This window comes from Castor canadensis, chromosome 15, assembly GCF_047511655.1.
Source record: "Castor canadensis chromosome 15, mCasCan1.hap1v2, whole genome shotgun sequence".
In the NCBI taxonomy this organism is placed as follows: Eukaryota; Metazoa; Chordata; class Mammalia; order Rodentia; family Castoridae; genus Castor; species Castor canadensis.
Genome location: NC_133400.1, coordinates 18,529,116 through 18,545,316, shown reverse-complemented (window position 1 = coordinate 18,545,316; position 16,201 = coordinate 18,529,116). Strand labels below are relative to the sequence as shown.

Sequence of the window (16,201 nt, the reverse complement as noted above, 5' to 3'; positions counted from 1 at the left end):
GCATGCTGGTCTAGGCCCCTGCAGGGAAACTGGAGGGCTTGGGTTCAGGCTGAATCAAATGTCAACCAGTTAGATCCAATAAGGTCAGGAATGGAACCCACTGCAGAGACTAGATAGGCAGATTCTATCAGGGTTAAGTCAGTAGGCCCCTTGGCTATCGACATCCCCAGCCCCCTTCAAGGTCTCCCTGTTGATCCATGTTCCTGACTATAGCTCATTAGGGATCTTGGCACCATAGCTCAGTACCTTACCACAACCAAAGCCCAGTCTATCCCAAATGTCCCTAACTGCTCCCTGGCTCTTAATCTCTTTAGGCCAAGGCAGTGCTGACCCAGGAATCCCAAGCCCACCCTCTATTCCCATAGGTTAGCAAGTCTATGCCATAGCCCAGTAGGAAGAAGAAGGTGGATAGGGGATGAAGATAGTGGGATATGGCACTGGCTCCAGGCCTGGGAAGCTGAAAGGGTCATAATGATCTGGATATGCCTGGCTGGATCCCTCTCCCATAGTAATTGAGCACTGTTACCTTTGCTCAAATACCTGTCCTGGCAACAGCTCAGATGGGGTAGGTCTAATGGCTGTGACCTGGGTATAGTCTATATCCCTCCTGGATGCTGGGGTAGTGCCTGTCCAGGAGCCAGCTCTGACAGGCCAAGCGGTAGAGCACCAGCCACTCCTGCTGATTTTATCTGAGCCTGCCGCAGGCACCACAGGATGGATAACCTGTTCCATGCAGCTGTGCCCCCATCACAGGAGCCAGAGAACAAGCAGATAAGCTTCTAGGACAGGAGCCTGGTGCAGCTGCGTCCCATCCCAGCACCTCACATAAATCACCATCCCACAATCACCCCATGGCCCCACTCACTGACAGGCCAATCCCCTACCACTGATACAGGGCACTACCTTGTAGAGTGTGTTGCGGATGATCTCAATGTTCATCTCATCAAGGTCCTGCTCTGAGATGCAGTCCTGGAAAAAAGCCGCTGGGGAAGAAAGACATGGGTGTCAGGGGTGTGCAAGAAGCATAGGCAAGAACTCTGCAGAACACAAAGGACCCCTGCCACAAGACCTACTGTGCTAGATATTGGGGGGCCTGCAATCCAGTCTGAGATATTACCTTGGAAGGGGCAAAAGCAATTCTCTGGGCCATGAGCACTGACCTGAGCTTTTCCTGCCTCCTTGCTCCTAAAATTGATTTATAAAGGAGGCGGCCAGCCATAACATGATCTAATCACCGCTGGGGCAGACCCAAGTTTAGACCATGCCAAAGACAGGCTTGCATAAGAGGCCATGAGATTCTCCCTTCTCCAGGGGCAGCTGTGGATTTGGGGCCTGACGCCCACTATTCTGCATCCCCTAGGAGGGCCTGGCTCCCACACTTGGAAAACTAGCCTCCTCCTTCAGAAAAGGAATGAGTTCGGCAGCTGGGTGGGCATGGACCAGTGACCCAGGGGGCCACTGTGGGGCTAGAAGAGGCCATAGTAGGACAGTGCAACACCCTCACCCCCCGCCCTACAAAGAGGGCCTGTAGACTCACTGCTCTGTCTCTCCTTTAAAAATGAAGAAACTGCAGAAGCCACAAATGGTCAGAACTAGCTCAGAGTTACGGTGAGCATCTAAAGCAGACTATGTCAGCAGGTAGGTATGGCCTCTCAATTTTTTTTTTTTTTTTTTCAGTACTGGGGCTTAAACTCAGGGCCTTCACCTTGAGCCACTCCACCAGCCCAATTTTTTTGTGATAGGGTTTTTTGAGACAGGCTCTCGCAAACTATTTGCCCGGGCTGGCTTCCAACTGCAATCCTCCTGATCTCTGCCTCCTGAGTAGCTAGGATTACAGGTGTGAGCCACCAGCACCTGGCTCTGTGGTTCAGTTTTGGTAGTTTCCTGGAATGGTGCCCCAGGGCTCTAGACTTTGGCTATGAAGGCACTAGCTGGTTATGGACCTCACACCTTCTCCCAAGCCTCCTAAGCAGGCAAGAGCCAGCACTGCCTAGGCGGGGCCCTACAGGAAGCTCCCGATTCTCCTCCCTTCCTTGGCCTCTGAGATGGACCCTGCATCCTGCCAGACACTGTCTGACCTGGCCCATGGGACCTGCTCAGTAGAGGCAAATGAAGCTGTTTGCTTTCCTCCGCTGCTTCATAGGCAGGCAGCCACTCTGGCCATGCATGCGGCCCCAGTCTTTCAGAGCTCTCAGGACTTCAAGGTACCTAAGCCTCTCTCTTTCCTCTCCATGAGCTATATTCTGAGAAACCAGACCATTTCCAAAGTTAGATGGTCTAAGTCAGGCCCTGGGGGTAGCCTGCCTGGCCCAGCAAAAACAACAGAAGAGAAGTAGGGAAGGAGAATAAGAGGGGGAAGCAGGGAAGGATAAAGATCATCAGCAGCAGGCAGGTCTCACTTTCTGGCTCAGGGTTGTTCCATACCTGGCAGTCTACAAAGCCCACACTGAGGCACTGATACCAAGACCTCTACCCAGTTCCTGCTTCTACCACAGCAGCTCACCCAGGGGTGTGTCCACCAGAATAGCATTGTAGAGCTCAGCAGGTGTCTGTGCGATGTTCACAGCCTCCATCTGCTCAAAGCTGCCTAGTGGGTGGCACTTGGGCACAAGCTCCGCAATGGAGCGCTGATGCAGTGTGCCTGTGATGAGCAGGATCACGTTGTCGATCATGTAGCTGTAACTGTGGGAGACATACCACAACAGAACAGCCCACTGAGGTGGGGGGATTGGAAGTCCTAGCCCAGCACCACGCCCTAGCCCAGCACCACGCTGGTCCTAGCCCAGCACCAGCCAACAGTATGTGCTGGCTCATGGATACTGCATAGGTTCCTCTGGCTGTATCCTTGGGCACCTTCCTGTCCAAGTTCCTCTCAAGTTCCTGACCCCATCTAGCACCAGGAACACAGGACAGATATGGCCTCTCTCTTGGGATGGAGGATTCATGTCCCATGAGTGACTGGGAAACAGTAACTCCCGCACAGTGTTCACACTGTTCTAATAGGACACAGGAACCATGGGCACATGGAAATGAGCCCAGCCCAGGAGTGGGTGTGGTCAGGAGCTGAGAGATAAAAGGACTGAGAGATGAAAATGTCTTCTCGGAAGAGAGAACAGTGTGTGCAAAGGCCTGAAGCCACACACTGAGTGAGGCTGCATTTGAGCACTAGTGGGGTAGTGCTACCAGTCAGGGAAGTGATGAGGCTGGGTTCAGGCCAGGCTGAGGATTCCTATTTCATTCATCCAGGGATCCATGACCAGGAAGTAAACATGGAGTATCACAGTCCAGTTAGGGCCACTGTGGGACAGGACACAGAGGCAGATGGAAAGGCTGAGGAGTGGAGTGGGGAGAGGCTTCTCCAAGACAGGCCAGAAAAGAGTTGTGGAGGTCTCCTCTGGAGCAAAGGCCAGGTCAGGCAGACCTGAACAGCCCTCTTCCAAAGAGAGAGAACTGTCCTCTCCTTAGGGCCCAAGACCAGATCCAGATCCAGGCATCTGTCCAGGAGGACCTGGACAAGAGACCTAACAGCCCAGACTGAGGTCAGTCCCAGGCTGAAGCTCCCCTAGGTCACTGTAGGAGGCCAGCTCTGGAAAGTACATGGGCAGCAGAGGTGGCTGTGGAGCTAGGGAGGGTGGGGTTGCCCAGTTCCGACTTGGCAAGGGACAAAGCTCTGTCTCCAACCAAAAGACATGGCTAAAAAGGGGTTGGGGCAGAGAGTTCTGTGTAGTCACTTATGATGGAATGGAATGAAGAAGGGAAGAAGACCTCAGCCATAGTCTGGCTGTATAGCCACAACTATTTTTCAGCCTGATATCAGGGATAAACCCAGGGCACAAAGGAGCTGGATGAGGCCTCAGGGGAATATTCTTGAAGGTCAGGCTTGGCAATGGGGAGGATGAAAGTAGGAAGGATGAAAGTGGGATGGAAGCTACTGTCTTATTCTGACTTCTAGGCAGGCTGGAGCTAGGGTCCTTCCCTGTGACAGAATCTTGAGGACTGAGTGCTGAGGCTGTTCAAGGAGGGCCTTGGTAGGAGGTGGTCCCTAGTACCAAGGGACCAAAGGGAAGGAGATGGTGGCCCAGGGCCCAGGCCTCAGCTAAGAGGGCCAGTTACTGGGGATACTCCTACAGGGCCCTCCAGGAAGGCAGCAGGAGGAAGAGGTCGCAGCTCCTGTCCTAGTCTGACCCTACTCCCCCTGCTTGCTCCACCAGCTCCCACCCAACCCAGAGCCCTGCTACAACCTCTGCTCTCCTGGGCCCAGAGCCAGGCAGTTGCCCTCTCTTCACCCCCCATCTGGCTGGGTCAGCTACAGGATGTGCAGAGAAGAAACAGCACCCACCCCCTTCCCAAATTGAAGGCCTCAGGCAGGGCCTATTTGCAGCTGCAAGCCAAGAGGCACATATGGCCAGCCTCCTGCCCTGATCCCACAGAGCTGGCAGTGGAGGGAACTTAAAGAGAGAGCCTTTCAGAGCTTTGTGCATTGGTCTCCAGCCCCAGCCTATGTTTTCTCTACCCTGCACAGCCATGCTTCCTATGGCATTGATGTCTTCTGCATCTCGTGTATTCCAGGACACACCTACAATTCTTCGACATTCTACCTACATTCCACCCATAACACACCTGGAGATAGCCACAAAGGCCCTGTCCCCAAGCCTAAGGATGCTCTTATATATTCACATGCTTCAAACAGGAAGAAAGAGAACACATCTCTTGGGCCCATGTTATCTAAGTTATCCCACAATCATCACCCTATCAGGGCAGATAAGGCCCAGAAAAGACCAGCACCAGGCCCTGTCACAACATAAGGCAGAGGAGCTCTGTCCACATAGCTACTGCCCATATACTTCTACCCCTGTCCAGGACCCCATGCCCTGGCTCTATACTCCTCATCTAGCTTCATCTTCTCAGAGGAATCTCCATAAGCCAGTTTTCTCTTCTAAACTTCCCCAATCCTTGTATCTACAACTCAGGGTGTTTGTTTAGGTTGGGTGCAAGACGGGTCAGGGCCCAAAGGAGGGACCTTGGCATTCCCAAGGGTCCTGGGCAAACCTCAGAGGAGAGCTCTGTGGTAAGATTCTGTGTCTGGCTTTGCTGCTGTTTCTCCAGTGATGTGGAAAAGGCTAGCTGTGATTCACTTTTCAGCCCTGACAGCTCATATAAAGGCCAGTGGTAGCTTCCCTACCTGTCCCTGCCCCCAGCTCCCCTCAGCCTCTCTTCCTATAAGCCTTAGCTAAACACAAAGGGAAATGCTGGACCAAGTAAGGGACACTCATAATTGTCCTACTCAATTTCTTCTATGGTTTCCTTCTACCCAAGGCAGGTCAGCCTTTATCCTGTGCCAGGCCTAGCATTTCCTTCCCCCACTCTCTTCACCCCTGGGCCAATGACAAGGTTGCTGCAGCAGAGGCCTCCGATTTTCCCCCAACTCAGTGAGGGTCAGAATCCTCTTTCCTGGGATATGGAAGACAGGACAGGCCTGGCAGAGATGATGTAACCCAGCCATATGACTTTTTTCTTCTAAGGCCAAGGATTCAGCAATCAGGGAAACCCTCCTCCTCCTCCTTGCCTGGCTTCAGCAGCTGCCTCTCTACCCCTAGAGATCTGCTACTCTATTTCTCCCCTCAGTTGGCCTCAATAGGAGAGAATGAGGTTCCAGCTGGTCAGCATCTTCCTCCAGGGGAAGACAGCTGGGGAATGGATGGCCGGCTACCCGCCAGGCCAAAGAGGCCTGGGGGGGGGAGGGCAGTCTGTAATCCTCTGCCCTGAGGCCCTCCCTTGTCCTGTGTCTCTAAAACAGCTTGGGTCCCAGAAGTCTCAGGCTGGAGTTTGGGAAGTTACTTCCTACAAGAAGCCTTCAGAGTCCCTAGCCAACCCTGCCTTGCCACTGTGCCCTTTGGTGCCACCTGCTGGAGTGACATGGCTTCTCAGCCCTGAAGACTAGCCTGGTCCTGGTCAAGGGGCCATGATGACTGGGTACATCTGCAGGTCTGTTCACCTGCAGCCACACTAGGTGCTCTCATGAGCTGCTAGTGACAATATCTGTACTAAATTACCTCTAGGTCCTGAAGACTCCTGTCCAGATAGCAAATGAATAGAATTATTCACTATGACCTCAGCATACAACTCTCAGGCCTCAATTTCCCCTGTGCAATCAGGATAAGTGAGAGATAGCCCATAAGAGCTGGTAAGGCCTGACCTTCTCCTTATTAAAATCCTGCACATCCTTAGAGGCCTGATTGGGTTACTGCCCTGATTTAAGCCTTCTAGGCATTGAGGAATTCCAGGTAGTGCTTCTCCTCAAGCCCAGAAGAACAGGGTCATTCCTGGCTCTCCAGACAGGGGCCACACCTAATGCAGAACCCAGAAACCACAATAGGTTGAGAGTCCCAGTCTGCAGAAACTTGTAGTCTGCCCACAAACCCAGCTTGTTGCAGATAGAGAGGGCTGGAGGGTCAGGGTAGGGAGGCCCAGGGAAAGTTGATGCTGATCTATGACCAAGCAGGGCCCAAGATGGAAGATACACAGCCTGGATAAAATGGCAGATGTGCTGGCAGGCCCACAGGGCACTGGAGGTCATTGTCCTGAGACACAGCCTTGTTCTAGATGCCCACTCCAACCGGTGGTAGTGAGGCCCTTTACACAGGAGAAATATGAGACCTCAGCTCCCCAAGATAAGGCAAGTTTCCTACATACAGGCTCTGCCAGTAGGCACCTAGGCTGTAGGTAGGTGTTGTACACTAGAAAAGACCCTCACCAGAGAGGCTCACTCATCCAAGGGCCTTTAGGGCCCACCTGAGACTCCCCAGAGACAAAGATCAATACTCCTACAAGCAACCTCCCAGCTTCCCTTCAGGGGCTGACTCTTCTGTGGGAAAACATCATGGAATGGCCTAGATCAAGTTCTCCTCCAAGACTGAAACAACAACAAAATCCCTAAAAGAGGTTCTATCCCAAGTCACACAGCAAGTTAATGGTTAGGCCTAACAGGAGCTCTTGTTATAGCAACATATTAACATGTTAGCACCATGAAGTTGAGCTCATTCATCTCAAGACCACATGCTGACAATCTATTTAAGGAGGACCTGTCTCACTCAGACTGCCCCACACCAGGCAGCAGCCTCCACTATGGCTACCTGCTCTCTCAAATAACCTCTCCAACCCCACCTGACCCTGGAGTCTTCCTAATATTGAGACGCCACCTGTGAACCCTAGTCCCATTAATTGAAGCTGCCCACAGGCCTCTCTAGGCACTGTCTACACCACCATTGGCATGCCCCCATGTCTATGCATCTCCCTCCTGACACTAGATTTGGCCCAGAGCAAGTACTGGCCATGTGTGTTGGTTGCAGGCTTGCTGGGATCTACAAAGGCACTGGATATGGTCTCTTATACAGAGGGTACATGTCTTGACCAGATTCTGCATGTAGACCTTCAATGATAGGGAGCTCATCACCTTCTGTACTGGCCATCCTAGGACAGTTCTGAAGGCAGAGGCTCTCTGAGGTATGGAGCTATCTGATCTCTGTGGTAGTCCCAACCTCTGTATCTGGATAAGTTAGTTTTATCTGCAGGCAGCCATGGCTCAGGATGGAGTCTCAGACTCACCCCATCCCTGGAGAACTGCACTCTCTTCTCTGGGTACATTCTTCTGGGCGTTTCTAGGGTAGGTTCCTCCTTCATAGAGGGATACCACACTTGGAGGCTCTTGTTGAGGCCATAGGGCCAGGGGCTCCATGATCCCTTTTCAGGACATGTATAATTACCTCAAACCTAGACCCTCTTCCCCAATTCTTCCTTTAAACAACTTTCCCCTCAGCCAAGTTACCACTTTCGGGGAAACCAGTCTTGAGTCCCCAGCCTGAGGAGCACTGTGGCACAGACCACAAAGGAAGACTTCATCCCTTCTGCAACACTCCTCACACCTGGGATGGTTTGCTGGTGCAGAGGAGGAGGAAGAGCAGCCAGGGAGGTAGGAGTTAAGTCAGAGTGAAATCATGAGAGGAGGAGGCTGCTGGGGGCTGGAGGCCACCCAGTGACCAGGCCTGAAGACCTTGGTCACATGAAGGCCAGGAGTGGCCCTAGCCAAAGGCTTGTGGTGGAGTGATAGGACTGTTGGAAACTGACTTGAGGGAGGATGGGGGGAGGTGAAAGAACAGATAGGAAATGTAAAAGTTTAGGCTATATGAGTTGGGTTGGGTTTTTAAGGGTGTTTGAAATTCAGAAAATGTGTTAGAAGCTAACAGAAAGGAAGGGAAAGTGGCTGGATAGACACTCAGTGAGTGTCCAGGGAGTAAGGTGAAGGGAATCAGAATGCTGGTGGAAAGATCCCAGAGGGATCCCAGAGGGAGGGCGCTTCTTCCACTGTAATGGGGCTTGGGGGTGGAGTGCAAATGCAGTATTAGGAGGTATACTGGCTTTTATTGTCTTTGTAGAGGAGGACATGGGCCATCTGCCCAGGCAGGAGGAGGCTGGGGACAGGATGGTGTTTAAGATGGGGAGATGGTCTTCCCACTCTTGGTGGGGGCAGCTGCAGGGTACTGAGTAGGTAGAGGAAGAGGCAACTGGGCAGAGACAAGCTGAAGCTAGCTGAGTGGGTGAGCATGCATGTCTGGCAGCAAAAATGACTCCCCCCACCCTCCACCCCCAAAGGCTGGGTTCCCTAGCTTTGCTCCCAGCAGTAGAGGTGGGGGGAGGGCAGCTCCAGGCTGGAGGCTCTAGGATTCCTCCAGGGCTGGGGGGCTGCCAGCCGGGCGGGACCATGAGTCAGGCAGCCAAGAGAGCTGCGGATGTTGGCAGAAGAGAGCGCGAATGATGGACCAGGGAACCTCAGCTGGGGAGGCGGGAAATGAAGACAGAAGGGGCAGCAGGGGAGGAAGCAAGGCCCAGTGTCCTGCTGAGTCCAGAACCCATGGCCCACAAAGAGACTGAGAGTGGGTTGGAGGGCCTGAAGGCTGTGGGGGGCGAGGGGGATGCCTGACACAGCAATTTTGGGGTGGACCAGTTCCAGGTAGTGACATGGCCCTGAGCAGCCGTCAGTGAGGAAGAAGGGTGGCTGAAGTGGAGAGCAGAGGAGCAGAGAAACAGGTCATTTGAGATGAGGGGGTCAGGAAACAAGTAGCCACAGGCTCAGACCAGCTGACGCGTGGCTGCTGAGCTCTTCCCAAGTGCAGGCAGGAGTGAGTAGACTGGAAGGCTTGTAAGCCACAGTCGCCCATGAATGGAAGGGGTGGGGAAGTGGCAGATTCGGATAGCCTGCCACAGGATAGCACTTGGCTGCTTTAAGCACACTTGGTGCTTGCAGCCAACCTCCAGCAAAGAGCTGGCGGCTGGCTGCTCTGTCTCAGTCACGCTGAGTCCTCTCCAGTTTCATGGCCTGGCAGACTGAGACCAAGGCAGGCCAGGAGCTATACGCACAGGCAGGTGGGCAAATGGGCAGAAAAATGGATAACATCTACCCTCTGACCGTTGGCATGAGGTTAGGTTTCCTTCGGCCAGTTTAGCTGGCAAGACCAGAACATTCACCAGGAAGCTGAAGGAGCCTTGTGTAAACAAGGCGAAGGTGAAGGCTGGGCTCTGGCAATAAATGCACTGCTTCCTTGTATGTCCTGGGCTCTGGCCTTGGGGCAGGGGACTCACAGGCCCAGACCTGGGACTGGGTAACAAATGAACAAATGGCATGGTGTAGTATCACACACACACACACACACACACACACACACACACACACACAGACACACACACACACACACACGCAGCAGTACATGATATACTCCATCTCTGCACTCCTGCTCCAGTGGGTCCATGTTGGCATACCTTGACAGGGGCCAATGAAGTGTGACTATGGGCCCACCTAGGACAGCAGGGAGGCTTCCAGGAAAGGAAACTTATGGCCAGGAGAGGGCCTGCTTTTCAGCTTGGGCAGGTTACCTGAGCCCTTCAGGTGTCCCAGTCTGTGGCTCTTGCCTGAGGATAGAGCCCTCTAGCTAAATATCCTATTCGAAATGTGGACCTGAATCAGGCCACATAACCCTGTCCCTGAAAGGACAAGTGGAGTGGTGTGCCTAGTCCCAGGGGCACTCTAATGGGGGAATGAAAAAAGCTACACAGCACCCAGAGGAGTGTGGAGAAACACTTCCCCACAACAACACACACACCACCATTTCACAACACATAGAGAGTGGCCATTGATCATGCCTCTGCTTGCTATCTATATGGAGCAGCCCCCTGGGCTGAGGCCATTCTTTGTGCACCAGGCACTGGCCCATACCTCCTCAGCTGTCTCTGCAGAGGTAACCTCTATACTTCCCTGTGCATAGTTACATATGCCTGGTCCAAGTGCCCACTCCCAGCCTGCAGTCCGATGGTCTTCTCCTCTGCTCAGCTTCTATAAGAGCTTGGTGTGGGCAGAGTCCCACCCAAGTGTTATGATGGGGAAGTAGGTGCAGCCAAGGGTCATAAACATGAGGGCCTGTCCACCTGAGCTGGGAAAGGCAGCAAGGCATGCAGCCTCTCATCAACCTGCATCCCAACCAACCCACACAATTTCTCTGAGACTTAGACCAGAGTCAGAGCTGATGGAGAATGGGCATCAGCCTAAGCAGGGCCAGAAGGCCAAAAACCAAGGTCTTCATGATCCTTGACCCTAGGGTGGGAAGGCTGGTGATAACTCAGTGTGGGTGCTATAGGTTAAGTGAAAAAAGGGCTCTCATCTTCACTGATCTCCCCACCCTCTTTCTGTACACGGAAAGAGGCTGGTGACCCCATTTTACATATGGCAGCCTGGAGGTCCATGGCTGTTAAATGACCAGGCCAGTTACACAGCCTAGAAGGACTTGGAAGAAGATACTGCTTGATGACAGTTGGCCTGACAGAGCTGTCATCAGGTCTGACAAAGGCACAAAGGCTGCTGGCCTAAGCCATGGTAGGGCCAGCTCCTGCAGGTAGAGCTACCCTTCCCTGCGCTATGCGCTCACTCACGTAATAAAGTCCAGGAAGCTAGCAAGCGGCTCATAGGCGTGATTCCTCATGTGGCGGAACTCCACCACCATCTTCTCCTTGAGCCGGTCATCGATGACTGACACTGTCAGAGGTGATGCTTCATTGGCCAAGAAGTTGCCATAGTCTGTACTCTGCAGGTGTAGCTTCAAGTCTGAAATCCAAGGGTAGAGGGTGAGGGCTAGCCTTACTGAATCACCTCACCCAGTGTCCCAAATCTCTGTCCTCACCCAACTCTGGGCCCACTGACTTCCATCTCCTTTTTGGCTAAGGGTCTACCACAGGAAGCCAGGTTAAAGCCCTACAGATGCCCCAGACCCTGGGGCCACAAGCCAGCACACTAGGCCCCAGAGTACAAGCACAAGTAGAACAATTGTGCCCAAGATGACAAGGTTGGGAAACCTCAACCCAAAGTATCACTTATAACCACAGCCTTTGAGGCCCTAACCTAGAGCAGAATACATGAGTCCTGCCCCTTGGGGATCAGGGTTGGAGGAGAAAGCCATGAACACAAAAGGCATATGAAAGGAAGGAGATGGTCAAAACTGTGGGGGTACAGGAGAGAGGGCACTAAAATAGGCCTTAGCAGAGGAGGTCATTCTAGGCTGGGCCACAGCAAAGAGCAGGAAAACATGAAGGAAAGAGCCAGCAGAACAGTATGAGTGAAAATGGGCCTGAGTGCAAATAGGAGGGGATGGGGCTTTCCTTAGTAATGGGCAGAGGCAACCAGGCCAATTCTAAGGGCTCTCCTAAGCCTTTAGGGACAGTAGTGAGGGAAAAGGGAGAATAGATGGACCAAAATGCCCTGGGAGGCAGGACCATGAAACAACCCAGTAATCTCCCAGTTTCTGCCTTTATCCTTTCCCCCAAGTCTACTCTACTCTCCACACAGCTGTCAGGGTGATCTTTTTATTAATTTTTATTTTATTTATTGTTGTGGGACTGGGTTTTGAACTCAGGGCTTCAAACTTGCAAAGCAGGTGACCTACCACTTGAGCCATGCCTCCAGTCCACTTTTGCTCTGGTTATTTTGGAGATGGAGTCTCACTAACTATTTGCCCAGGCTCTGGCCTTGAACTGCAATTCTCCTGATCTTAGCCTCCTAAGTAGCTAGGATTACAGCCATGAGCCACTGGTGCCCAGCTCAGGGTGATCTTGTTAAAACACAAAGCAACTACACCACTCATCTATCTCAAACCTTCTCAAGCTCCTATTTCACTCCAAGTGAGAATCTCTGCTGGAATGGAGCCCCTATGGAGTTGCCTTATCATCTCCTCCTTCCTAGCCTGGAAAGAGGTAACTGATCCATCCCTTCCTTCAGCTCTCTACTCAAACAGTCTTTCTTCAAAGGTCTCTCCTGCAGCCCCATCACTCTCTCTTCATCTGTGTTTTTTTAATTTTGTGTTTACCTCACCTGATACATAAGTTCTATCAGGATAAGGACTTTGGGTCACAGAAGTACTCTAGAGCCTAGAACAAGGAATGCTCTGATGTATGTTCACATTCAATAAACTACTAAAGAAGGAATGAAAATGGGAGGTGGATGAAGATGGTAGGAAAGTTATTCCTGAATTTTGACAGGGTGATACTATGGTAAGTGATGGCAGTACCAAGGACAGTGGCTGAGAAGAGTGGGGGCAGGACTAAGACCTCCCCGGGTGTCCTTCAGGCCCAGAGGAGTATGCTATCCTGGGTTGCTTAGAGAGAAAGAGAAATGGAGCACAGGACCCCTTTACAGGCTTCAGAGACCACTGTGATGCCCCTTCTTGCTATATACTCCAGCAAGAGAAGAATGCCTCCAGCCTGCAATCAGGTGCTAAAGGAGATGGAAAAGTAAGTGTGGGAAGGTGTGAAGGGTGGAGTGATGTCTTCCATCTGTGTGTCTTGGGGGCAGTGGCAGGCAGCACTGATGTCCTCTGCAGCTCACAGGCAGTCAGAGTAGACTTTAACCTCCTGACCTGCAGGAGGACCCTGCTGCCTTCACCTTTTCTCTGCCATTCATGTCTACTTTGGCCACCCAAAAGGGAATCGAAGAGAAGGCAAGGCAGAGTACAGATTAAGTCACCAGCCCTGATCTGTGCCATGGATCTTTTTTTTTTTTCTGGTAGTACTGAGGTTTGAATTCAGGGCCTCATGCTTACAAGGCAGGTGCTTTACTACTTGAGCCATTCCGTGTGCCACAGATCTTGCTGCCTTTTTCCCTGGGAGATGGGCATGCCTTCTTACGTCTTTGCCCTAGGGTGTCTGCAACAGACACATGCTCTGGGCTCTATTCTTCCCTATCCTAGACATTCTGACCATACCTAGCTACTCTAGGAGTAAAGGCATGGGTGACAAAAAGTGCTCCACTCAGTAATACTTTCATTATTGCACTGTTGTTATTCAGGTGGTTTCTACAGAAAAAAGTTCTTATCTGTAATTGAAGGTTACTGTCATAGTATATTGCCTACATTTCTACCTCTAAAAATGGGCTTGATGTGCTAGATTTAATATTCCTAAGCTTGGGCAAGTGCACAAGTCTTTTTTAAAAGAAATAAGGTTTTCTTGCATAAAACTGGCTGACTTTGAAACATTGTTAATGCCTCTGAAATGGTTTTGTGGGTGTGAAACAAATGGTAAAAATATGAATTGGGAGCTGGGGGCATAGCTCAAGTGGTAGAGTGCCTGCCTAGTAAGTATAAGGTCAAGTTCAACCCACAGTACCACCAAAAAATAAAAATAAAAAAATTGATCCCCTTTGTTATAGTACTGAAAATTAGCCTATTTATCAAGTCATGTTCGTGCCCTGATTTTATATACTTCTATCAGTAACCACTGTGATACTAGAAAAAAACAAAAATGAAAAACATGGGCAGGGGGCACAAGCCTCCACTAAGAGCTTGAGAGCAGACAAGTGGCTGCAAGCCAGGACTATAATTTGGAGTTCGGGGACAGACTGTCTGTCAAGTTGAACCTGTCTATTTATCCATGGAGCTACTGTAGCCAACTGACAGTCTTTCTCAGGCCAAGAAAATTCCTCTTCAGCTTATAGCCTGGACCTAGAGGCCAGGCTAGATGCACAGGGACGACCCCAGTGCATCTAAGTGGGGCCAGTCCTCTAAGTGGGGCCACTACTGTCAGTAGCCCCACTAGTCCTGAGGCCAGCAAATCCGGCCTGGACAGACCCTTGCTTGGCCTCTTGATTCCTCCGATGTAAAGTATTGGAAGGCCAGACCTCCCTAGTCATCTATGCACACCCTGCCCTTCTGAGTCCTGGCACATGCTACTGGGAGGCTTCCCCAGGCAAGTTGTCACCTCCCACTGGGGATCCTCATGAGCTCTCCAGCAGCAAGAAACTTCCTCTGCCCCAGTCTCCACCTTTGTTCCACATGGCTTCTCTCCCTAGAAAGGCTAGCTCAGCAACTTTTCCACTGCCAAGCAACTTTTGGCTCTCCAGCCCCCCGTGACTCTCCATCTAACATCTGGCAGTGGTCAGGTGGGAGTCTTCACCTCAGACCCACTCTAACTGGAAACACATAGATCATTAGAAGACTCAGCCCCACGCCAGGAGCAACTTTTGTGCTGGACCTCCCAGCCATGCCCATTTCACAGACTTAGCAATAAGAAATCAGATGGAACTAGAACCTTGTCCAAAGTCCCAGTCAGAATATAGAGGGCAAGGATGTGGTGCAGGCCTGGTAGACTCTGTTGGTTCCCAGCTCTGGTTTCTTCTCCTCTTCTGCTCTGAACCTTTTCATCCACATTCATAGTCCTTAGCTAGGACAGGCCTTTCAGGTATGGACTCTGCCTTTAGTTCTATATCTGGTCAGTGGCAACTGGCCTTGCAGACTTTCTGGACACTCACGTCACACCTACCAGTTGTGGGCCTGGTCAGTCATGACTCAGTGACAAGTTCCTCTTGCATCACTTTGTGCACCAGCCATTCCTAGAGAAGCTAGGAATGTGTGCTTGTGATTGAGCAGGGCAAAGCCAGGGTGCTCGCTTTTGATGCCCCCCCAACCCTGGGGGCTTAGCATGGGCCTCCAAACAAACACCCCCATGCCTTGGCTGCTCCATTCTGCTGACGCTGCATCTGGGGAAGCCACGGCTCCAAGCACTGCTGGAATGCAGGCGGCCGGGTGGTTTCTGCTGGCGTTTGAAGGATCAGAGCAAACCCGGGAGACTCTACTGAGAATCCTGCCCAAGGCCGGAGGAGTCTTCCTTACCAGGAAACTCATTTTTAAAAGCCCCCAGGGATGATGTCAAAGAGCCATTCCAGACCACTTTCTCTAGCCAAACCCCACATCTCCCTGTGACCCAGGGAAAAGGGACAGCCTGCCAGCCAAGAGGGGACTTGGAGGGAAGCAGGCAGGCTGATTCCTTAGCTCGCCCACGAGGGGACCACACAGGGCTTCTAAACCAGCTCTGACCCTGCTGGAGAAAACTGGCGCCCAGACCCAGTGGCTGGCAGCCCCAAGCCCTTCAGACAGGCCTGGTCAGGGCTAGGACACGCGGGTTAAGACGTCCTCTCCTCAGCTTCCTGCTCTCTTTGAGGGATGTGGAGGAGGGGATATGACTGGGGGAAGGATCCAAAGTACAGGAGGAGAGGCCTGGAACTTGCACAGAGCTTCGTGGGAGACCCAGCCATCCAGCCCTGGCCCAGCCCCTGAGGGCACCCAAGGACAGCAGGGGCTCTAGGAAGGCAAGGGCTAGTTCTAGCCTGGGTGCAAGGCTCAGCATCCCAACAGTCTTGGTGATGGCCCCCGAGTGGCTCAGACTTGCCCAAGCTGAGGCATGAGTAGTGTTCTGGTTAGAGAAGACTCAGGGGACAGCTCTGGTCTACCCACAAGCCCAGTTGTCTATCCCAAATCCTCCTTTAGTGGCTCAGCACCAGGAGAGTCTGGCCAGCTTGGGATCTCTCACAGCAAAAGGCTTCCTCAGAGGCTGACTTGTCATGTTCAAAAGATGATATTGCTATCACAAAGTTCACTCTACAATCTTGACCTAAATCTACCTCAGACAAAGTGTCCCCACTCAGGGCTTTGGGCTCGTTCCTCAGCACCCCATTCCCTGGACCATTCCAGATCCCCTCTGTCTCCTGAGTTCTTGTGTCAGATGTTCTGGTGACTCTCTCCCAAATTCTATCTCCCAGTACCATCTAGGCCTCCTGCTTCACACTTCAGTTGCCTGCTCCCAAATCTACTCCACACCATCTCAAGAGTGAAGT

The 16,201-nt window shown here is 52.0% G+C and overlaps 1 protein-coding gene across 1 annotated transcript in view; it reads right to left on the bottom strand.

Annotated features, from left to right (window-relative positions):
• Nucleotides 1–16,201, bottom strand: part of Atp6v0d1 (ATPase H+ transporting V0 subunit d1) — a 39,722-nt gene that overhangs the window by 3,593 nt on the left and 19,928 nt on the right. Inside the window, exons 2-4 of the mRNA XM_020171109.2 lie at nt 10,978–11,149; nt 2,504–2,682; nt 904–983 (exon numbers count right to left, since the gene is read on the bottom strand). Coding sequence (XP_020026698.1) covers nt 904–983; nt 2,504–2,682; nt 10,978–11,149 — 431 coding nt within the window. The remainder of the gene's footprint in view (nt 1–903; nt 984–2,503; nt 2,683–10,977; nt 11,150–16,201) is intronic.